The following is a 19,213-nucleotide window of genomic DNA, read 5'->3' as shown; positions in this document are numbered from 1 at the left end:
GGTGTGAGAAAGGTTTAGAAACAGGGACCAGATGCTCAGATGTGGTAAATGAGTCCATTAACACTCTCTTTAGTATATTTAAGAATATGGGTGCCTAGTGAGATAGAAACCTTTGGTTACAAAAGTAAACCCTCCCCTTGAACATTACTTTACTGACATATAGATAGTGAAATATCGTGGTGTAGTATCAGTCTATCTGGGCCATCTTTAATTAGGGGGCCAGAAAGCACTACTAGAATGAAGACACTACAGCAGTCTGAAAAAGAAATTGGAGTTTAATAATAATCCTATTCTTTTGTAAATTTAGGGAATGACATGTAAAATATTCAGAGATTCTATGATTTGTGAGGGAAAACAGCATTATTTATGTGTTTATTTTAGATTAGACTCAAGAAGGGCTAGTGATTCTAGAAATAAGATGTCATTTGTTAAGATATTATATAGTAAGGATAAAGTGTTCCATCACTATTGGAGTCTAATTTTAATCTCAAAAGTCATAAATTTTAAAACAAAAAAAAATAAAAACTAGATTTAAGGAAATCAGAGTAAATGCGTCAGAAACAAAAGTTTTGTGATGTTTTGTGGATATACTGATAAGTTTCAACAAACACTATGTCAATACATTGCATTTAAATAAGTAAAAGACAAAAGAATCCACTTTCTTTTACATCGTACGTAATTTCAAGATTATTGGATGTATTACTTCCAGATTTCTTCACAGTGATTATTTTAAAAACCAAATCCAGCTCAAGAATGCTATATTTCGAAGGAATCTTTCACAATCACAATTATGTATGTCCATGTTCAGTTTTGGAGAGCTTTGCCTAGTTGGGTTATAGATCTTCCCTATAATTTTCAATAGAAACTTATCACAAATTTCTCGAAACTTGAGCACATATTGAATATGAAGGTGCAAGTCTTGTGGATACATCATGAAATACAACCCTTTAGCTTCATAAATCCTTACATCCAAAATATTTCAATCATGAAATATCTGAATACTGTTAATATTTTAAGTTAAAAAGACCAAATTTGAAAGATCAGATATGTCTGCTCTAATGAAGCTTCTGTTTTTCTGCCTTTTATTTTCTGTTTGGATTTTGACTCTGTAACAAAATGTAGAAAATTACCTTTCTTATGTTCACTCTAATGTACTGTATATACTCAAGAAACCTAGATGATGGTGGCTGGTTGATCAGAGAACCCAATGTCTAACTGGCATCTGAGACCAGCTCTTCTATGAATGGCACATAACTCAAGGAAATATTTCTGGAATATCCTTGTAAAATGATGCCTTATTTGACTAAAGTAATACTTCCCCCTATGTTCAGGAGTTTACTTTCTTTTATTCCCAAGAGTGACCATCTCTTCTTCTAAATTCCTTACAGTTTCTTTTTTATATACGACATAGTAATAGAAATGCACAGTGTACTTCTTCAGACTGGTAATAGGACACTAGTGATGAAAAAGTGTTTGGAATAGTCTCCAATCACACAGATCCCTGAATAAACATCCATTCAAAGGTGTGTCATCATGTCACCAGGGGACGACTTGCTCCTTGGCTGTCATTTTAATAGCTGATGTAACAGTGAAACACAGCTACAGAGAGTTAGTACTACCCTCCTTTTACCCTCCCTCTGCTCCCACAACTTCCTACATGTGTGCAGTGAGTGATTTCCACATGTGTGGATGCTCAACCCTCCTCTGGGAGTACATGGACCACCCAGAGAAAGTAAGCCAGGTTCAGAGTTGGGACAAAAAGGAGCTCCTAATGCCTCCTGAGGGTTCTGACCAGGGAACTAGATGGAAGTCAAGAAAGGTTGTTACTGAAGTGAAGCAAGAAGAAGTAAGGAGTAAAGAAGACCTCCATTTTCATTCCAAACATAATTGAACAGCACTACAAAGCAGGGCATGTTTGTGGACAGATGCCAAAGAGAGATAGAAACTTCTTAACACAAATATAACAAATCCGTAATAATCTCAGCTTTCTGAACCAGGAACAAAACTCTGGTCATTCCTAAATCTGCCAGAATATACATCTCTACACTCAAGAGTTATTAGTAGAGGATCTTTGAAAATGATTTCAAACTAATAAGTTCAAAAAAAAACAAACAACAAAAAACATGATTTGTTGCGATATTTTTCCTAATAAGTGTAGCATAGCAGTAGTTGCGGTTGTCATGTGTTAAGTACCTACCGGTAAGATACACCCAAAACACGACAAAGCATTTTATCTTCCTAACAAATCCGTTATAATCACATTATTCCTATTTTTGCCCTGGGGAAATTAGAAAGTCTGAGTGGTCAAGGAACTTTCCCAAGGTCATATAGCTAGTAAGAGGCAATACTCAAATTCAGACAATAAACATTCAGTCTCCACGTATGTTGACAATGGGTCCTATAGGTATACTGAACTTTAATAAAAGGGAGCTGGGCTGTAGACAACCTGAGGAAAAACAGTTTACATTTCCCACTTGCTCTTTCTGATAGCTGTGAAGGAATCTGGGGTTCTTAGTTACAATCTGAAATGGCTACAGAATGTAACCTCTAAGTTTACCTTTACATCCTTTCCAAAGCTTAGACAGTCCAGCAAATTATACTCCTTAATTTTCTGTTTCTCAAATACTCAATTCCCAAATAATTTTTGCTTCCTAAAATAATGACAATTCTTTTAATACATCCTTAGTCTTTGTTTCATGTTGCCTTCTAGTTCTCCTGGCTGCATTCTAGTATAGACAAGTCACTCTTTTTCATCTCTCTAAAACACAAACTCTTTCCTCCAAAACATTAAATGAATTTGTAAATGGTAAACATAATTATGCTTACCCTTGATTCTTAGATTTTTGATTAAGAAGTAAACAAACTTTGAGCCAACAGAAATACAATCATACAGACAATTCTCAACCTCTAAGTTCTTTGGCACTTGGATACTATTTATTTTCTTTTAGCAACACATTTAAATTTAATTTAAAAATATTATTTTTATGTGAGCTTTATAATTACACATGTTGCCCAACTATGTAGAGATATATTAAATATAGTACAGAATTTTCTTTTCAAGTCATGATATAAAAACAGCTTAGAATGAGAAATCATGGTTAGCCACCACATTTTTTTAAGATATCAAAGTTATTGAATACATCATAGGCTTAAATTAGTATATATTTTTATGTTGATTATAATTATAATTTCTTCTTCTTCAAATGTAGAGAAAGCGAGATAATGATTCTAAGATAAATCTGCTGTGCACAAGAGTGAACTTAAGGCCTGAGACTATTACCTTTAGAAAAACCTACTTGAAAGGCTGGCCCTTAGCTGGCATCTGGGAACTTGGACTTCAGGAGAGTTGCCATCATTTTCTAAAAGGTCAGTGGCTCACTGTGCCTAAACTGTTTGTGCAAGAAATATGGGTTAGGCTGAACAACTTCTTTCCTTCTGGGAATCTGGAATTTAGGTACCTGCTCGGCAGAGGGTACCTAAGCAAACAGCCACCAAAACTATTCTGGGCACTGAATCCATCTTTCCGTTGTTTTGTTGTTGTTGTTGTTGTTTTTTATTGTATTTCATTGTGTCAAGAATATTTAATGTGAGATCTACTCTCTAGACGAATTGTGAAGTGCACAGAACAGTACTGCTAACTGTAGGCACAATGCTGTACAACCCATCTCTAGAACTTACTCATCTTGCATAATTGAAACTATATACCCGTTGAATAGCAAATCCCCATTTCCCTTACCCTCAGCCCCTGGTAACCACCATTCTACTCTCTGTTTCTATGAGTCTGACTATTATAATAGATACCTCATAAAAACAGTGAGTCTTTAATAGGCTTCCTTGGCAGAAGGCTTCCATGTAGAATAGACTTCACATGTGTCGTCACAACTCATTACTGGAAGAACTAAGTGCATCCTTTCTGACCCCACTGGGAGACACAAACTTTAGAAGCCTGTGTCTGATTTCCTCAAGATTTTTCCCCATGCGCCTTTCTCTTTCCTGGTTTTGCTTTGTATGCTTTTGTTATAATAAATCCCAGCCATAAATACGATTACTTGCTGAGTCCTGGGAGTTCTCCTAGCAAATCATTGAGCGTAGGAGGGGTCTTGGTGATCCTGACACACCTGGTATCTGTGATTCCTGCCCTCTAACAGAACGATAGTAGTATTGATCCCAAAGAAGGGAGAAACAGGGTTTTCGAGACAGTATATTTCAAAGAATGTTCAGGTCAAGTGCCATAAAAAATTCCCACCTGCTTTAGTGTGTCTGATCAATAGGTACATGTTCTTTAAATTCATGGTTTATCAAAAAAAAAAAAAAATGTTTTTCCTCTTTCTATTGCTTCAAAGTAAGAATTTGTCGTCTTTTATTTACATAGTTATAATTTCCTCATACCTTTTAATAACATAGTTCTTGTGAACTGCTCTGTAACAATTCAAACAGCTAAATTCAACATCTCAGAGGACAGTTACTGGCCAAATATTTTCCGATAACAACTTTCCTAAAAACTTTTAGGGAAATCCAAAGGTACCTTCTCTAGACACACTGTGAATTCAGCAGAGGATAAATTTAAAGCATAATAAATTACTTTGTTCTTATACTCATAGCAAATGCTTAAGTCTGTTTAGATATGGACCACTGGCTTTCCTCCTCTCTCTTTTCTATCAAAGCTTCTTAAAAATGCAGCTGGCCAAAAGAATAGCAGATGTACCCATTCTCCTCACTTTCTTTCACAATTTTTTTTTTTACCTGGTGACATTGTTATTAAAGAGTAAAGACTGCATTGGTAAACAGGACAAATAGAATTAAAACGCAGATACTCTGCAAAGTAGGAAATGCAATGGTTAATTATGAAGACACGACTGTGCAGTGATTCTTCTGTATGCACTAATGCTAAATAAAACCACTCATGCTGGAAATTGAAACAGTAACCAATACCTCAAAGTGTCAAAGGCCAAATTCCTAGGTTCATGGATCTAACTGCATATTTCCTTTGATTCTAATTACAGTAGAATCTATTCTTGATTCCAAATTTGTTTTGCATCCATGAACATTGCCTATTATTTCCAGATATGTAAGTCTACATAGTAATTTGTCCATTAGTTCTTATTTGGTAAGAATTTATCTATTAAATTTCATATCACCAAAATTAATTTTACAAGCTCAAGTCCCCTTTCTCAGATGCTTATTATCGTTCACTAATAGTTTTTCAACTCCTCCTTGTAAAACATTTTGACCAAAATGTCTCCTCCTACAGCAATAGTGATGTTACCTGAGAAAAATCACCCTTCTTTCTTTTGACTCTAGAAACGCCATTTTCCTTGCACTCAAATCAAGCAATGAGCCACGAACTCTCAAAACACCACAGAAAGTAATCACCATCCAAAATATAAAATGGGGAAACATCGCCCAAGGGCACTTACCCACTGGAGTCTGCAGAAGTGATAGCAATCAGTGGCAGAATCTTCAGGGGGAGGCTGGTGGGTCTTTGAACATTCTCTGATTCACTTTTCAAGTCAGCTTGTTCCAACTGTCTGAAGGCTAGAGGGGGGAGCTGAACATTGCGGCACGAAAGTCTCCGTACAAGATAGGGTTCCATGCCTCGAAAAGGGTCTTCCTCTTCATTACTGGAATGCAGTGTTTCCTCAGAGGCCTAAAACAAAAGTTCAAAAAAGAACACGTAATCAACACAAGTCTTGCTATTTATCATTACATGATGGCTTTATACTTTTGGAGAAAGAAATTATGGGAAACTTATACATGAAACATGCTAACAAGAAAGTGATGACATTAACAGAACGATATTTGGTGAACAGAAAATAGAACTAATTACTTAAAGCTAGATTTATTTTTAAAAATAGTAAATTTGTCCACCAGTATATTTAGAATGGCTCAGTTATTACCGTTAACTGTCATTTTCAGTAATCTTAGAATTTCTGAGATTTGTGTATGAATTCTACAAATCAAGGATAAATCAAAATATTTTTCTAGTCTCTATGAAATGAACTGCAGAAAATTCATATATATCTTGACATATGACATACCCACACATACATGCCTATGAAGGAAGAAAATGAGTCCTATTTTTTCTTCAGACTATATTAGTTAACATATATTTTCATATGTCACATGTTACTTGATTATTCTTCGCAAAGGTTTGCAATAAGAAATGGTGAGGGGAATTTGAAAAAAGAAAGAAAATGAGGACCCCGTAGAATATTTAAGTCACAGCTAAATTTTACAAATTTGATTTATATTATCCACATGTAAAGGCAAATAGAGTCTAGAATAGAATAGAAATTTTAATATTTTGATTCTAATTGAAAAAATATACTGCTACATGAGCAATAATTATTTCCAAGTGGTTGGAAAATCTATTCTAGCAACATTTATTGTATCTATGTACTCAAAGTGATAGAGTCACCAAATGTTATCACATAACATGCTGGGTTTTCAAATCCTTGCATTGACACTTTGCTAGTTGTGTTCTTAGAGTGCTTCTTAATCACCCTAAGCTTTCTGGTTCTTTATTATAAAAATGGGAATAATATTTACCCACAAGAATGAAATGAGATCATGCATGTAATGTGCATAGCTCATTGCCTGCAGTGTGATAAACAATCACAAATATCAATTTCCTTTCCTCCTGAGTTCTGTAGGTGAAGAAACTGGCCTAGGGATAAAAAGTAGTTTTCCTAAAATTAGTTTGTTGGTTATAAGTTAAAAGTGCTCTGACTCTGGAGAATCCAGACCTACTTTGGAATCTTTGATACACTCCTTATTATGCTGTCTTTGGGTAAGTACATAACTTAGGCTCACTGAAGTTGGTCCTACATTTGAATATTAAGTATAATAATATTAATTTCTCAGGTTCATTGTCTGGAGCAGAGATGTGAAATATTTAAAGCACCAATATTTGGCACAGAGTTTGCACTTAACAAACTACTAGTTATTATTATTATAATCCAGGTTAATTCCCTTTCTTTTCATCATGCTATGTATGCTGCCTTTGATATTTCATTGATCCATATTGCTTTACAAATAGAAAATTTTTCTTTTCCTGATTTATATATCTTGAAAAATATGACAGTCCATGCAGTGGTGGATTCTAGTCAGCCTTGGGTTTTATTGTCTAATATTATGAATACATAGGATAAAAAGAGGGCTCCCAGAAGGTAAAGTACAAGTCACAGCTAAAAACAAAGATAATTTCAAATCCTAAATATGAAGGTTTAGATTCTGAGAATCTGTGCTTTGAGGAAACTACTTGCTTTGTAAAACAGCATTATTAATGATAGTAATAATAATGGCTTAAACAGGGAGAAAATCCTGCCATTTGTGACAATATGGATGAAACTTTGAGGGCATTCTGCTAAATGAAATAAGGCAAGTAGAGAAAAACAAATACTTTGTGATCTCACTTATATGTGGAATTAAAATAAAAAATAAATTAATAAAAACAACCATAAAAAAAGAGATCAAATTTGCAGTTACTAGAAGCAGGAAGGGGGGTGGGGTGGAGGAATAGGATGAAGGTGGTCAAAAGTACAAACTTCCAATTATAAGACAGATAAGCACTAGAGATGTAATATACAACATTATGACTATAATTAACATTGCTATATGGTATATATGAAAGTTGTTAAGAGAGTAAATCCTAAGAGTTCTTATCACAAGCCAAAACATTTTATTTTCTTTTTCTTTTTTTGTCATATCTATATAAGATGATAGTGGTAATTATTTCGTGATATTTGTAAGTCGAATCATTATGCTGACATATTAGGTTGGTGCAAAAGCAACTGCAGTTTAAAAGGTTAAACTGCAAAAACCACAATTACTTTTGCACCAACCTAATACCTTAAATATGCACTGTTTTATGTCAATTATGTCTCAATAAAACTGGAAAGAATTAAATAATAATGGATAATTTTATTGAATCCTTATCAAATGGTGCTGTGCCTTACATATACCATCTCATTTAAATTTGACTGAAATCCTCTGAGTTAGGTCCTGTGCCTTTTCTCATTTTACACATAAAGAAACAGAGATCTATAAAATTGCCTGCCTCGGTTACACAGCCACGTGGTTAGTAGTGTGACCAACTGTTCCAATGTGCCTGGGACTTTCTGATCTTAGCACTGAAAGTCCCACGTCCAGGGAAACACCCTAGTCCCAAGCAAACTAGGATGGTTGATAACCCAACAAGTTGAGATCCAAACCCAAATCTCTTTTAGTTAAAGCTGGAACTAATAACAACTCTGTTGTGCTATCTTTAACAAATAGGGTCACTGGCAAGGTGTGTATTGCTAGGAAAGAACAGAACACACACTAATTGACCATAATTAAATAAGCTTCACATTTTCATTAAAAAAAAATAGCATATCTGGGATCAGGCAGCCCTACATAAACATTGGAAATTAATTATAGTCCTTGTTAATTGACTCAGGGCATAGAGATTCTAGGCTCGACTCTGCCACTAATTACTTCTGCGGTGTTAAGAAATCATTTAACCTTTCTGGGCTTTAATTTCCTTAGATATAAAATCAAGAGGTTGTACAAAATGAACTTAAGACCACTTGCAGCTTTAAAATACTCTGATTTTTATAACAGTCAATGGAAAAATTAATATTTAGTAAGCTAGCAAATATAGAAAATAAAGAGAAAATATGCACATGTAACATTCTTAGCTTTTATTTTATTTTTTACAGGTTAATAAATTCTTTTTTTTATTAGTTTTAGGTGTACAAAACAATGTAATAGTTAGACATTTACACCACTCACAAAGTGGTAGGCCCCTTCCTCCAATCGACTAACCCTCTGACATCGTATTTAGCTGTTACAATTCCATTGACTCTATTCCCTATGCTGCACTCCACATCCTGTGACTATATAAATTAAATTACAGTTGACATTCAGTATTATTCAGCTTCAGCTTCAGGTGTACAGTGCAGTGATCAGGCATCCACACTGTTCCTGAAGTGTTCTCCCTAATAAGACATGTGCCCATCTGACACCCTACAAAATCTTTACAATATTATTGATTATATTCCCCAAACTGTCTTTCATATCCCCGTGGCAATGACTGAGAAAATGATCCTCTGGGTGTACATGATGGTCTGTGTGTTCATCTAAGGACAGAATTGCATACTGCCCCACATTCTTGGATTGCTAACAGGCCAAAATTGGCCTCACATATTTTTCAAAAGAAGTTTATGACTTAAGTGTGCAGATATCCTTCTGCAGGATAAACATGGAAAAGAAGAAAAAAGGATGGGTCTGGCAGAACTCAACACTGAATGTAGCTAACCCAAGTTACCATCTTTCAATAAGTTCTTAGCTGCCCACTCCGGCAATAGTATGGCAACTGCAGAAATGCTTTATATAACCCAGGTTCTCTAATGAAAGACGTAATGTTTGTGACATTCACATTTAGATAAAACCATCTCAAGAGATAACTTCTTTTGAGAGAACACCTCTATTAAAAATACAATGTACTGTTTTTATCTTGATAATAGAAATGATGAAGCAGTAGATGTCTGTATCCTAACATTTCCATTCAAAAACAGGATAACAAGGGGCTTTTTTAAAATTCCAGATCAATGTGTATCGGTTTTATTTAGAAAATAAAGAGAATAACTTTTTCAGTAGAAGGCAGGAGGTTAAATGGCCTTGTTTTGAGAACAAATGTAAAACTGATCACCAGGGCAATATATATCTTATGTAATCACTGGGGGGGGAAGGGCATTTCTGCAAGAGATTGAGGAAAAACATATTATTTATAATACATCTAAGCCATTATTTCTCAAACTGTGATGCTCAAAACCCTAGCATGAGAATCATAGATGGTGCTGGCTAAAATTCAGACTCCCAGGCCCTATCCAAGATCTGTATAATCAGAATGTCTATTATTAGGTCCTGGAAGTCTGTGTAAGTCCCCAGGATGGTTCTCATGCCTTCTAAAATTTGGGAACTAATGATTTTGACATTTTAGACATAGTCCAATAAGACTGCTTGGCAAAGATCCAATCACAAAGACGTTCACTGCAACTTATTTACAATAACAAATAACTGGACATAACCTAATTGTTGTACTGAGGGATTGGCTTAATGAATTTTGATGCATCATATTATGAAATACTATGAGGTTGTTAAAATAAGGCAGAAGAATATGGGATTATGTTCATGATATGACACTGAGTGGGAAAAACAGATTATAAAGTGATCTCATTTTTGTAAAACAACAAACAAAAGCACTAATACATATATTTATAGAAAAATTCAGGAAGGATATATCCAGGTCTCTAATATGATTTTCTGACGGTGTTGGTGATGATTTTTATTTTGTTTATTATTAGTTTCTATATTCTCCATTAAAAATGTATTATTTAGATTAAAAAGCAAAATAAAAATCACAATAATAAAATCGAACAACATTCACCTGTATGAGACTCAGAAATATCTCTAATTCAGCTTCAAGAAAGCAATATCAAAAGAGAAAATAAATATTTGAAAGAATTTAATGCAAACCTGTTACTTGTAATAAGATGAAATTCCTTTGTTAATTAACCAACTTATTTGGAACAGTTGACCAATAAATAACTTTAATGTAACTCTTTTCACTGTTAGGACAAATACTTCTCTAAAAGATACACCTAAAGAAAGCAATTCCACCATAATTGACAGTTAAAATGAATAAGCATTAAATATGTTATTATTATCATTATTATTATTATTTTCTTCAGTTTCTATAAAAGGTATTTAATTAATTTATTTGTTCTCTTTTTATTCTTCCAAAGTAGTAAGCAAACCACATAACAAGGTCTTTAGTGCAGGGACATACACATAACTGGTGTTAAATAAATTGTGGTGGTTGCTGATTATCTCAGGGTATTTTTTATCTTTTTTAATTAAAATTTATTGGGGTGACAAGGGTTAGTAAAGTTACATAGATTTCAGGTATACAATTCTGTAATACATCATCTATATATCACATTGTGTGTTCACCATCCAGAGTCAGTTCTCCTTCCTTCACCATATATTTGATCCCTTTTATCATCACAGTTTTTGTATTTGTTTCATATGTGTATATAACAATACAATTTTCTGTAGAGACATTGTCTTAAAATGTATATACATTGGCATTATAGGAGAGAATATTTCTTTCTAGGCATACAGCTAGACAACATTTCCAGACTCATTTGCAGGTAGATGTGGACATATCAATGGTGTTACGTTATATGCAATGGATTATAAACAGGAAATGTGAGCTATTTTCACACTTGGACCATAAAAACTGTGAGTACAGCTCTCAGTTCTCTCCCCCTCTGTAGCCCCTTGCCATATATTGGAGATAGTGGAGAAAAACGATGGAAGAAGTTATGGTTTCTAAATAATTGTTTAGAGGACAGCCACTTGCCAGTCAAGAACACTTAATTTAGGCTACATGAACCACAAGTCATTTCCCACTATGATAAGCCACTAAAATTTGTGGTTTCCTTGTTACAACTAGTGTTATATATGATCACATCCCTATTCTTTGAGTTCGTATGAATTAGACACTGCCTTTCCCTTAAATACTTACAGTCCATTTGGGGAGAAAGATAATCACCAGCATGTGATAAAAGCTATAACAGAGGACTTAGGGCTATTTAGGAGTACATACGTGTAGGTAGGGGTGCTAGCCAGAAGTGACATCTACAAAGAAAGAAAACTTGGACTGTCTCAGGCAAACTAAGATATATGAATACCTCATAAATCAGGCATTTCTTTTTGTTTCCTGTCTTCTTCTCCAATAAATCCTGTTTAGACTCATCACTTAATCCTCTATTAATTGACTCTTAAATCTAGGCATTAAGACGATACCCTTCAACCATTTCTCTTCTCTTCATATACATTGTTGATTCAAAACCTCTGGAGCGTCTAGAACTGAAACTCCCCATATGTGGAGAGCAAGGAAGAAAGAGGCAAACTCCAGAAGGGTAGGTGGCAGGTTTAATAAGCAAGGAAACTTACATACGAGGCTTGTTTTGGGCAACCGCAAGATGAATAGATCTCTGAACCTACCCACCAGAATCTTAAAAGTTTATATAGAGGCCTTAACTGGGTTCAGTCACATATATTGTCCTGATGGTCTCAACAACACATTGCTCTCTCAGAGGTGCATCCTTACAAATGGCTCCCTCCATGGAAACAGTGCGCAGAACATATATTCCAAGAACAGGAGAGGGCGTGAGGGGCCTCCAAAGGCCCAGGTCTAACTTCAGGGTCAACTGGTGGTCATGTTCTTTTGATGACCTCCTCCAATATACACTCATGTTAAAAATATTATCTAAGACAATGAAAACAAGTAACTTCTGCCTTTTTATGTGTGACCCTGATGTAGCCTTCAGCCTGTCCATTATAGTGAAATGATTTGTTTATATATGTCTATTCTCTCTGTTATCTTGAACACATTTGAAAGCATGGGAGTGTGCCATGACAATTTTTGTACCTCCAGCTCTCAGCCAGTGCCTGGGGCAAAATGTGCTAAGTAAACTTTACTGAAGAAATGAATGAAGAAAATAAATGACTCTATTTCTTCAACTGTAAGAAGGTGGGAAATGATATTAGATATAGGTATTACTAGCAATGTTGTGTTTGTAAATATTAATATTAGTTAGGTAGAGGCTACAGCACATAACAAGAAATTTATTTTAAAATCTGAAGACTTCAGCCACTCAGATTGCTTTGGTCTATTCCCATGTTTAAAACTTCTTTGAAATATGTAGACATTATAATAAATATTTTCACCTAATTTTTCTTAATAAGAATGAAAGATTTCGGGCACTCAATACTTCCAGAGTAGGCTATGCAGAGCATTGTAGAAATAGCATGTTAAATAGTTGTATAGGTTTTCAGGAAGAGGTCAGGTTAAGTTGAGGATAGGTTTTTATCACTCTCAATGTTGCATTCCTTTTTCCTGTCTACTAGTTTTCTGCAAAATTATCTTCTGAAAAAGTAAAACTTCCCTTTTCCTGAATTTGTAGTATAAACAAGACAATTTTTGAACTCTGAACCAACTCTTTAAGGACGAGGATACAATTTAATAGGTTACTATTTCAATGTATTGAAATCATATAATCTAAAAATACTATACACAAATAACAGACATTGTCTATATATTATTCTGTTATGTCTCCATAAAATTGTTCATAATACTCTAAAGTAATAATTGAAAGTCTGCCTTAAGACTCTCTAAGCCTTATGTCAAATGTTTTTATGTCATTACTCAGTATATGTGTTTTATATTAAAATCCAATGCCAAAGTTACCCAAATAATCTTAGAGGAAATTCATAAGTCCAGGAAATAAAGATAAATACCTAAGTTCTTTTCACATTGAAAAGGGCATTGTATTGAATTAACACAATCCATTTTCAAATGGATATTTGTATGCTGATATAAAAAAGGCACTCTTGCAAAAATGAATTCCAAATTAAAATGAAAATTACCACCCCAGGATAACACAAAGATAGTAAGCAGATAGCTCTCAAACATCCACAGAACATAATCCAAATATAGGCTCTGATTTCAAACTGATTAGAAGAGACAGAAATCACCGAAGTCTTTCTGAAGCCATTTCTTTTTCTGAAGCCATTTCCTATAATTCACTCATCAAAACTTCTGAAAAGTTCATAAGAGACATAGAAAAAATTCTCATTCAGTAATATTGTACTGTATATTCTCATCAAGAAGAAAGTCTCTGAAACTCTACGATTTAATCAACCTTCTATAAATAGCATTGTACCTTTCCTGGGTGACAGTGAAAAATGAAGTAGGTTCTATTATGTTAGCAGAGGTAGGAAAGAAAATTTAAGGAAAAACATGACTTTTATCAATTATTTATTTTACAACAATATATAGTAACAGAATCATACTGCAAAAAAAAAGGAACTAACATTGTTTTGTGGGGTTTTTTTTGACCCCTAAAAATTGTATCTTCTTAGAAGAGTGGGTTAAAACTTAGCTGGCTTATTTCCTCAGTGTTATGAAAAATTTCTTACTTGAGTAATCAGGTGTCAAAACAAAACATTAGGGGAAACACAAAGATATATTGTCTTAATTTTTCAGTCTTATTTAAATACCAGTATCAATCAAAAATATATTTATAAACATGAAAGCAAAAACTAAAACCATCATTTAAGAAAAGGTATATTTATAATAATAAACTAGGTCTATAATTCTAGAATAAACTAGCAAAAATGAAGGTTTACAGAGGAAAGGGAAGAAAAAGTAATGCTCAATTCCCTTTTCACATGGAGGGAGCCAGAAATTGTGCCTTTGCTCTTGACTTTGATGTTCAGATAACCATAAAGTATTTAGTTGATAAAGTATGGATCAAAGGAATGCTAATATTAAGTCTACATTCAATGTTATAGTTTATGGTGAAACACATTGCTTATTCTTATGAAAATAAATAATATAAAATATGTTCCCATCATTCTTTTATTTAGCATTATTAATAATATTTATTGTAATACATGTTCTGTACAGGTAGTTACTTGATCCTCAGAACAAAATGCTTGGAAGAACTGTTGTTATTTCCGTTTTACAGATATGTAAAATGAGGCTTAGGGAGATTAGTTTGCCATTTAACTCCCACTTTAGGGAGATTAGAGTGACACTATAAGCAATAGAAAAAGCCAGGTGTTCAGACCAGGTTTACCTGACACTAAAATTTATGACTTTAACCCAAATGTAACATCACCCCCACTTTTCAAGAACTTCTGCCCAATTCACTAACGCGGGAGATGGAAATAACAGGCACAAAACAAAGAAAAAGAAAGGGAAATTATTATTGTTATTTGATCAACACCTGGTTTAATGTATGAAACCAAAAAAAGAAAAAAGAAAAAAATCAACTGAAAAATACATAAAGAATGAATAACTGGGTAAGTTTGTTCAGTTATAATTTATAATATGTAAAATATCTTCCTTTATAAAATCAAAGACTAGCTGTTAAAACTACAATGGAAAAATACCTAATTTATAAAACATGTTTAGGAATAAGCTTAAAAAGAAATGGTTGGAACCTATATTAAGAGAGCTTCATGAATTTCCCAAGACTCATATAAGCAAGTCTGATATTCATTGCAATTATTTTCTAGGTTTAAAATCATTGCAAAAAAATTAAATACTCATGTTTCTCTTTTTGAGAGTATTGGAGAGGGCTTCAACTGAAAGAAAACAGAAATTAGAATAAAAATAATTTTAAAATTAAAAAAAAATAAGAATGGTTGTGCTCTATTACATATAAAATTGTACTATGAAACTACAATAACAAAAACAGTTTGGCACTTTGAAATACTCAACAGAAAGATCAGTGGAACAATACAGAACTCCCTTAAATATTTCTTGTATAATAATATGCATTAATATGTGTTAAAGGAGATATCATTGACTAATATGGAAGGAAAATTATATGAGTGTTGGGGAAAGCGGTTAGGTAGATCATGTGAGATGGAATAAATAATATTAAATATTGAAAAAATATACTAAATATTTTACAAGTGATAGAGTGACATAAGCAAGGTAGTGTAATAAAAAGCTCCAGACCTCATTCTCCCATAAAGACACCAACTTAACACCAATGAATATTCCATAAAGCATTTATGAGAACTCTAGAAACCACTTAAGAAGTTGTAGTATTCCAAGCAAGCTCAAAGCCAAGAAGAGCCACATTGAAATGAGTAAGTAAAGCCATTTCATCTCAACTGTGATAGCACTTCTTCCAAGACAGCAGCTTGCCGTAAATGGGAGGAAAAGCTCAACTCATGCTTTTCTTTTCAGAGAGAAACAGAAGAGTCTAATATACATCTAATGTCCCATCTTTTATGGGGAGAGGAGGGTTGGAGACTAGTTTCTGTCTCATCTGACTCAAGCACTGATGGGAAACAAGAATACTTTGGATGTGTGGGGGCCACTGAGAACAAAAGAAAGCTCAGAAGTGCTAGAAAATCTGCTGTACTACAGATAGATACCAGAGAAAGCAAGAGATTATAAGCTCCTGGAAAAGAAGCTAGCAAACCTCACTAATGGAGAAATTACACACACAGGTCCAGAGAAGATGACACCTCATAAAAGATTTGAGAAGCCCCCAGAATTTCTAGACATGCTTCTTGGTGAAGGTCCTCCCCTCTACAAAGCCAGTCTATAAAGATTCAGAGAAACAGTTGTTTTTTCAAACGTACAAATCACAGCAAAATAATAATAATAATGTACATGAAGAAACAGGGAAACATGGGCCATTCAAAGGAACAAAATAAATTTCCAGAAATCCCCCCCACCGAAAAAAAATGGAGATCTATTAATTACCTGGCCAAAAATAAATAAATAAACATAATTGTTTTAAAGAATCTCAATATGTTACAAAAGAACACAGACAAATAAACAAAAAAACAAAACAAACAAACAAAAAAAAGATGCATAAACAAAATGAGAATATCATCAAAGAGATTAAAACTATAAAAAAGATCCAAACAGAAATTTTGGAACATAAGAATGCAATAACTGAACTGAAAAAAATTTACTAGAGAGTTTAAACAACAGACCTAATCAAGGAGAAGGAAGAGTCTGTTAAGGACAGGTCTTCAAGGACAGGTCACTTAAAATTTCCACATCAGAGGAAAAAAAAGAAAAAAAAACAATGAAGAAAAGTGAAGAAATCCTAAGAGACTTATGGGATATCATAAAATAGACTGAGTTATGTATTATTACAGGAGTCCCAGAAAGAGAAGAAGGAGAGAGAAAGGGACAAAGAACTTATTTGGAAAAATAATCACTAAAAACTTCCCAATTCTGAGGAAGGAAAGGGACATTCAAATTTAATAAAAAGTACTCCAATTAAGTTAAACTCAAAGAAGCCTAGACTGAGATAAGTCATAATCACATTATCAAGAGTTAAACATATATATATATGCAATCTTGAAAGCAACAAGATAAAGTGACTCATTACATAAAAGGGTGCTCACATTGTCAGTGAATTTCTTGGTAGAAACAATACAGGCCAGAAGAGTGGGATGATATATTCAAAGTACTAGAAGAAAAAAAAGCCAGCCAAGAAACTAGCCAGCAAAATTTTCCTTCAAAATGAGACCTATAAAGACTTTGCCAGCTAAAGAAAAGCTGAGGGAGTTTATCACCAGCAGATCTGCCTTACAAGAGTTGCTAAAGGGAGTTCTTTACCTTGAAGCAAGAGGACACTAGACAGCAACACAAAATCATATGAAAATATAAAGTTTTCTTATAAGTAATCTATGAAACAGATAACAAAGTGGGGGGGATATAAAGCAGTATCATTTTTGTATATGATTGAAGTTATCAGTTTAAAATAGATTATTATAACTAAAAGATGTTTTACGTAATCCCTTTGGTAACCATAAAGAAAATACTTATACAAGATATACAAAGGAAATTGCAAAAAAATTTGCAAAAATATACATGATAAGTGGTTAATATCCAGAATATATAAAGAACATCTGTAACTCAACAAAAAAAAAAAAAAAAATCAAATAACTCAATTTAAAAATGGGCAAAGGACTTGAATAGACATTTCTCCAAAGATGATATAGAAATGGCCAACAAGCATATGAAAAGATGCTCAACTCACTAACCATTGGAGAAATGCAAATCAAAACCACAATGAGATAATACTTCTTACCCATTAGGATACCTACTATCAAAAAAATAAATAACAAGTGTTGCCAAGGATGTGGAGAAATTGAAACCCTTGTGCACTGTTGGTGGCTTTGTAAAGTGATACATCTGCTTTGAAAATAATATAGAGGTTTCTCAAATAATTAAAAATAGAACTATCATATGATCTAGCAATCCCACTTCTGGGTATATACCTAAAGGAACTGAAAACAAGGTCTTGAGGAGATATTTGACGGCTAATGTTCATAGCAGCACTATTCCTTATAGTCAAGAGGTGGAAACCACCCAAATGTCCATCAACAGATGAATAAAGAAAAATGTTACATATACCATGGTTCCCTGAAAATAAGACCTAGCAAGACCATCAGGTCTAATTTGTCTTTTGGAGCAATAATTAAGACCCAGTATTATATTATATTTATATTATATTATATTATTATTATATTATATAAGAACGGGTCCTATAGTAAAATAAGACTGGGTCTTATATGTATTAATTTTTGCTCCAAAAGACACATTAGAGCTGATGGTCTGGCGAGGTCTTATTTTAGGGGAAACACAGTACTTCAATGGAATATTATTAAACCTTAAAAAAGAAGAAAAGTCTATCAACTTCTGTCAAGGTTCAACATGGGTGAACCTTGAGGACATTACGCTAAGCAAAATAAGTCAGTAACAAAATGTCAAATATTGAATGATTCCACTTGTCTGAGGTATCTTAAATATTTGAACTCTTAGAAACAGAGTAGAATGGTGGTTACCAGGGGCTGAGGGGAAGGGAAAAGAGGATTTGTTGTTTAATGGATATAGGTTTCAGTTTTCTACGATAAAAATGTTCTAGAGATTTGTTGCACAACAATGTGCATATAGTTAAAACTATTACATGACTACACACTTAAAAATTACCAGTAAGATGGTAAATTTTATGTTATATGTTTTTAAACAAAAAAAGTAAGCTATAAAAATAAATATAAGTAAGCATTTAAATGATCACATGCTAGGGAAGTGATTTTAAGTATAACAACAATGGAAGAAATCTCAAATGAAATTAATTTTAAAATATTTGAAACTCCCATGTATAAAAATACATGAAACTTCAGGTAAATAATAAACTGAGAATATATTAGCACCCAAATAGTCAATATGCTCAATGTGAAAATTATTTTATAAATTAGTAAGGGAAACATTATTCTTTCAATTTAAAAAAAATTAGCTCACAATATGAACAATTCACAGAAAATATATTGGTTATCCTTTTAGTAATAATAAATTTTCATGAAATTATTAATATATACCCATATTTGATCCATTATGTTGAGAACATTTGTTAATAATAGTAATATGATGATGAATCAAGAGCTTGCATACAAAACTAGAACAAAAGATGAAAAAATATTTCTACTAAGTCATTTTGCAGTATGTATTAAGAGCCTTAAAAACCATTCATGCCATTTAACCTAGGAATACCATTTCTCTGGAAATTAACCTAAGAAGGTTTTCATCAATGCAGCTCCAACTTTTGAATTA

General features: G+C 33.3%; 1 protein-coding gene across 3 annotated transcripts in view; it reads right to left on the bottom strand.

The window, feature by feature from the left end:
• PDE4D (phosphodiesterase 4D) overlaps window positions 1–19,213 on the bottom strand; it is a 1,269,731-nt gene that overhangs the window by 852,403 nt on the left and 398,115 nt on the right. For all 3 annotated transcript variants that reach the window (XM_019743390.2, XM_074328918.1, XM_019743396.2), the window contains one exon: window positions 5,418–5,647. In XM_019743390.2, the coding sequence (XP_019598949.2) occupies window positions 5,418–5,647 (230 nt within the window). The remainder of the gene's footprint in view (window positions 1–5,417; window positions 5,648–19,213) is intronic.

Source organism: Rhinolophus sinicus, linkage group LG03 (assembly GCF_036562045.2).
Source record: "Rhinolophus sinicus isolate RSC01 linkage group LG03, ASM3656204v1, whole genome shotgun sequence".
Classification (NCBI taxonomy): domain Eukaryota; kingdom Metazoa; phylum Chordata; class Mammalia; order Chiroptera; family Rhinolophidae; genus Rhinolophus; species Rhinolophus sinicus.
Note: the sequence above shows the minus strand (reverse complement) of the source record. Positions and strands in the feature narration are given on the sequence as shown.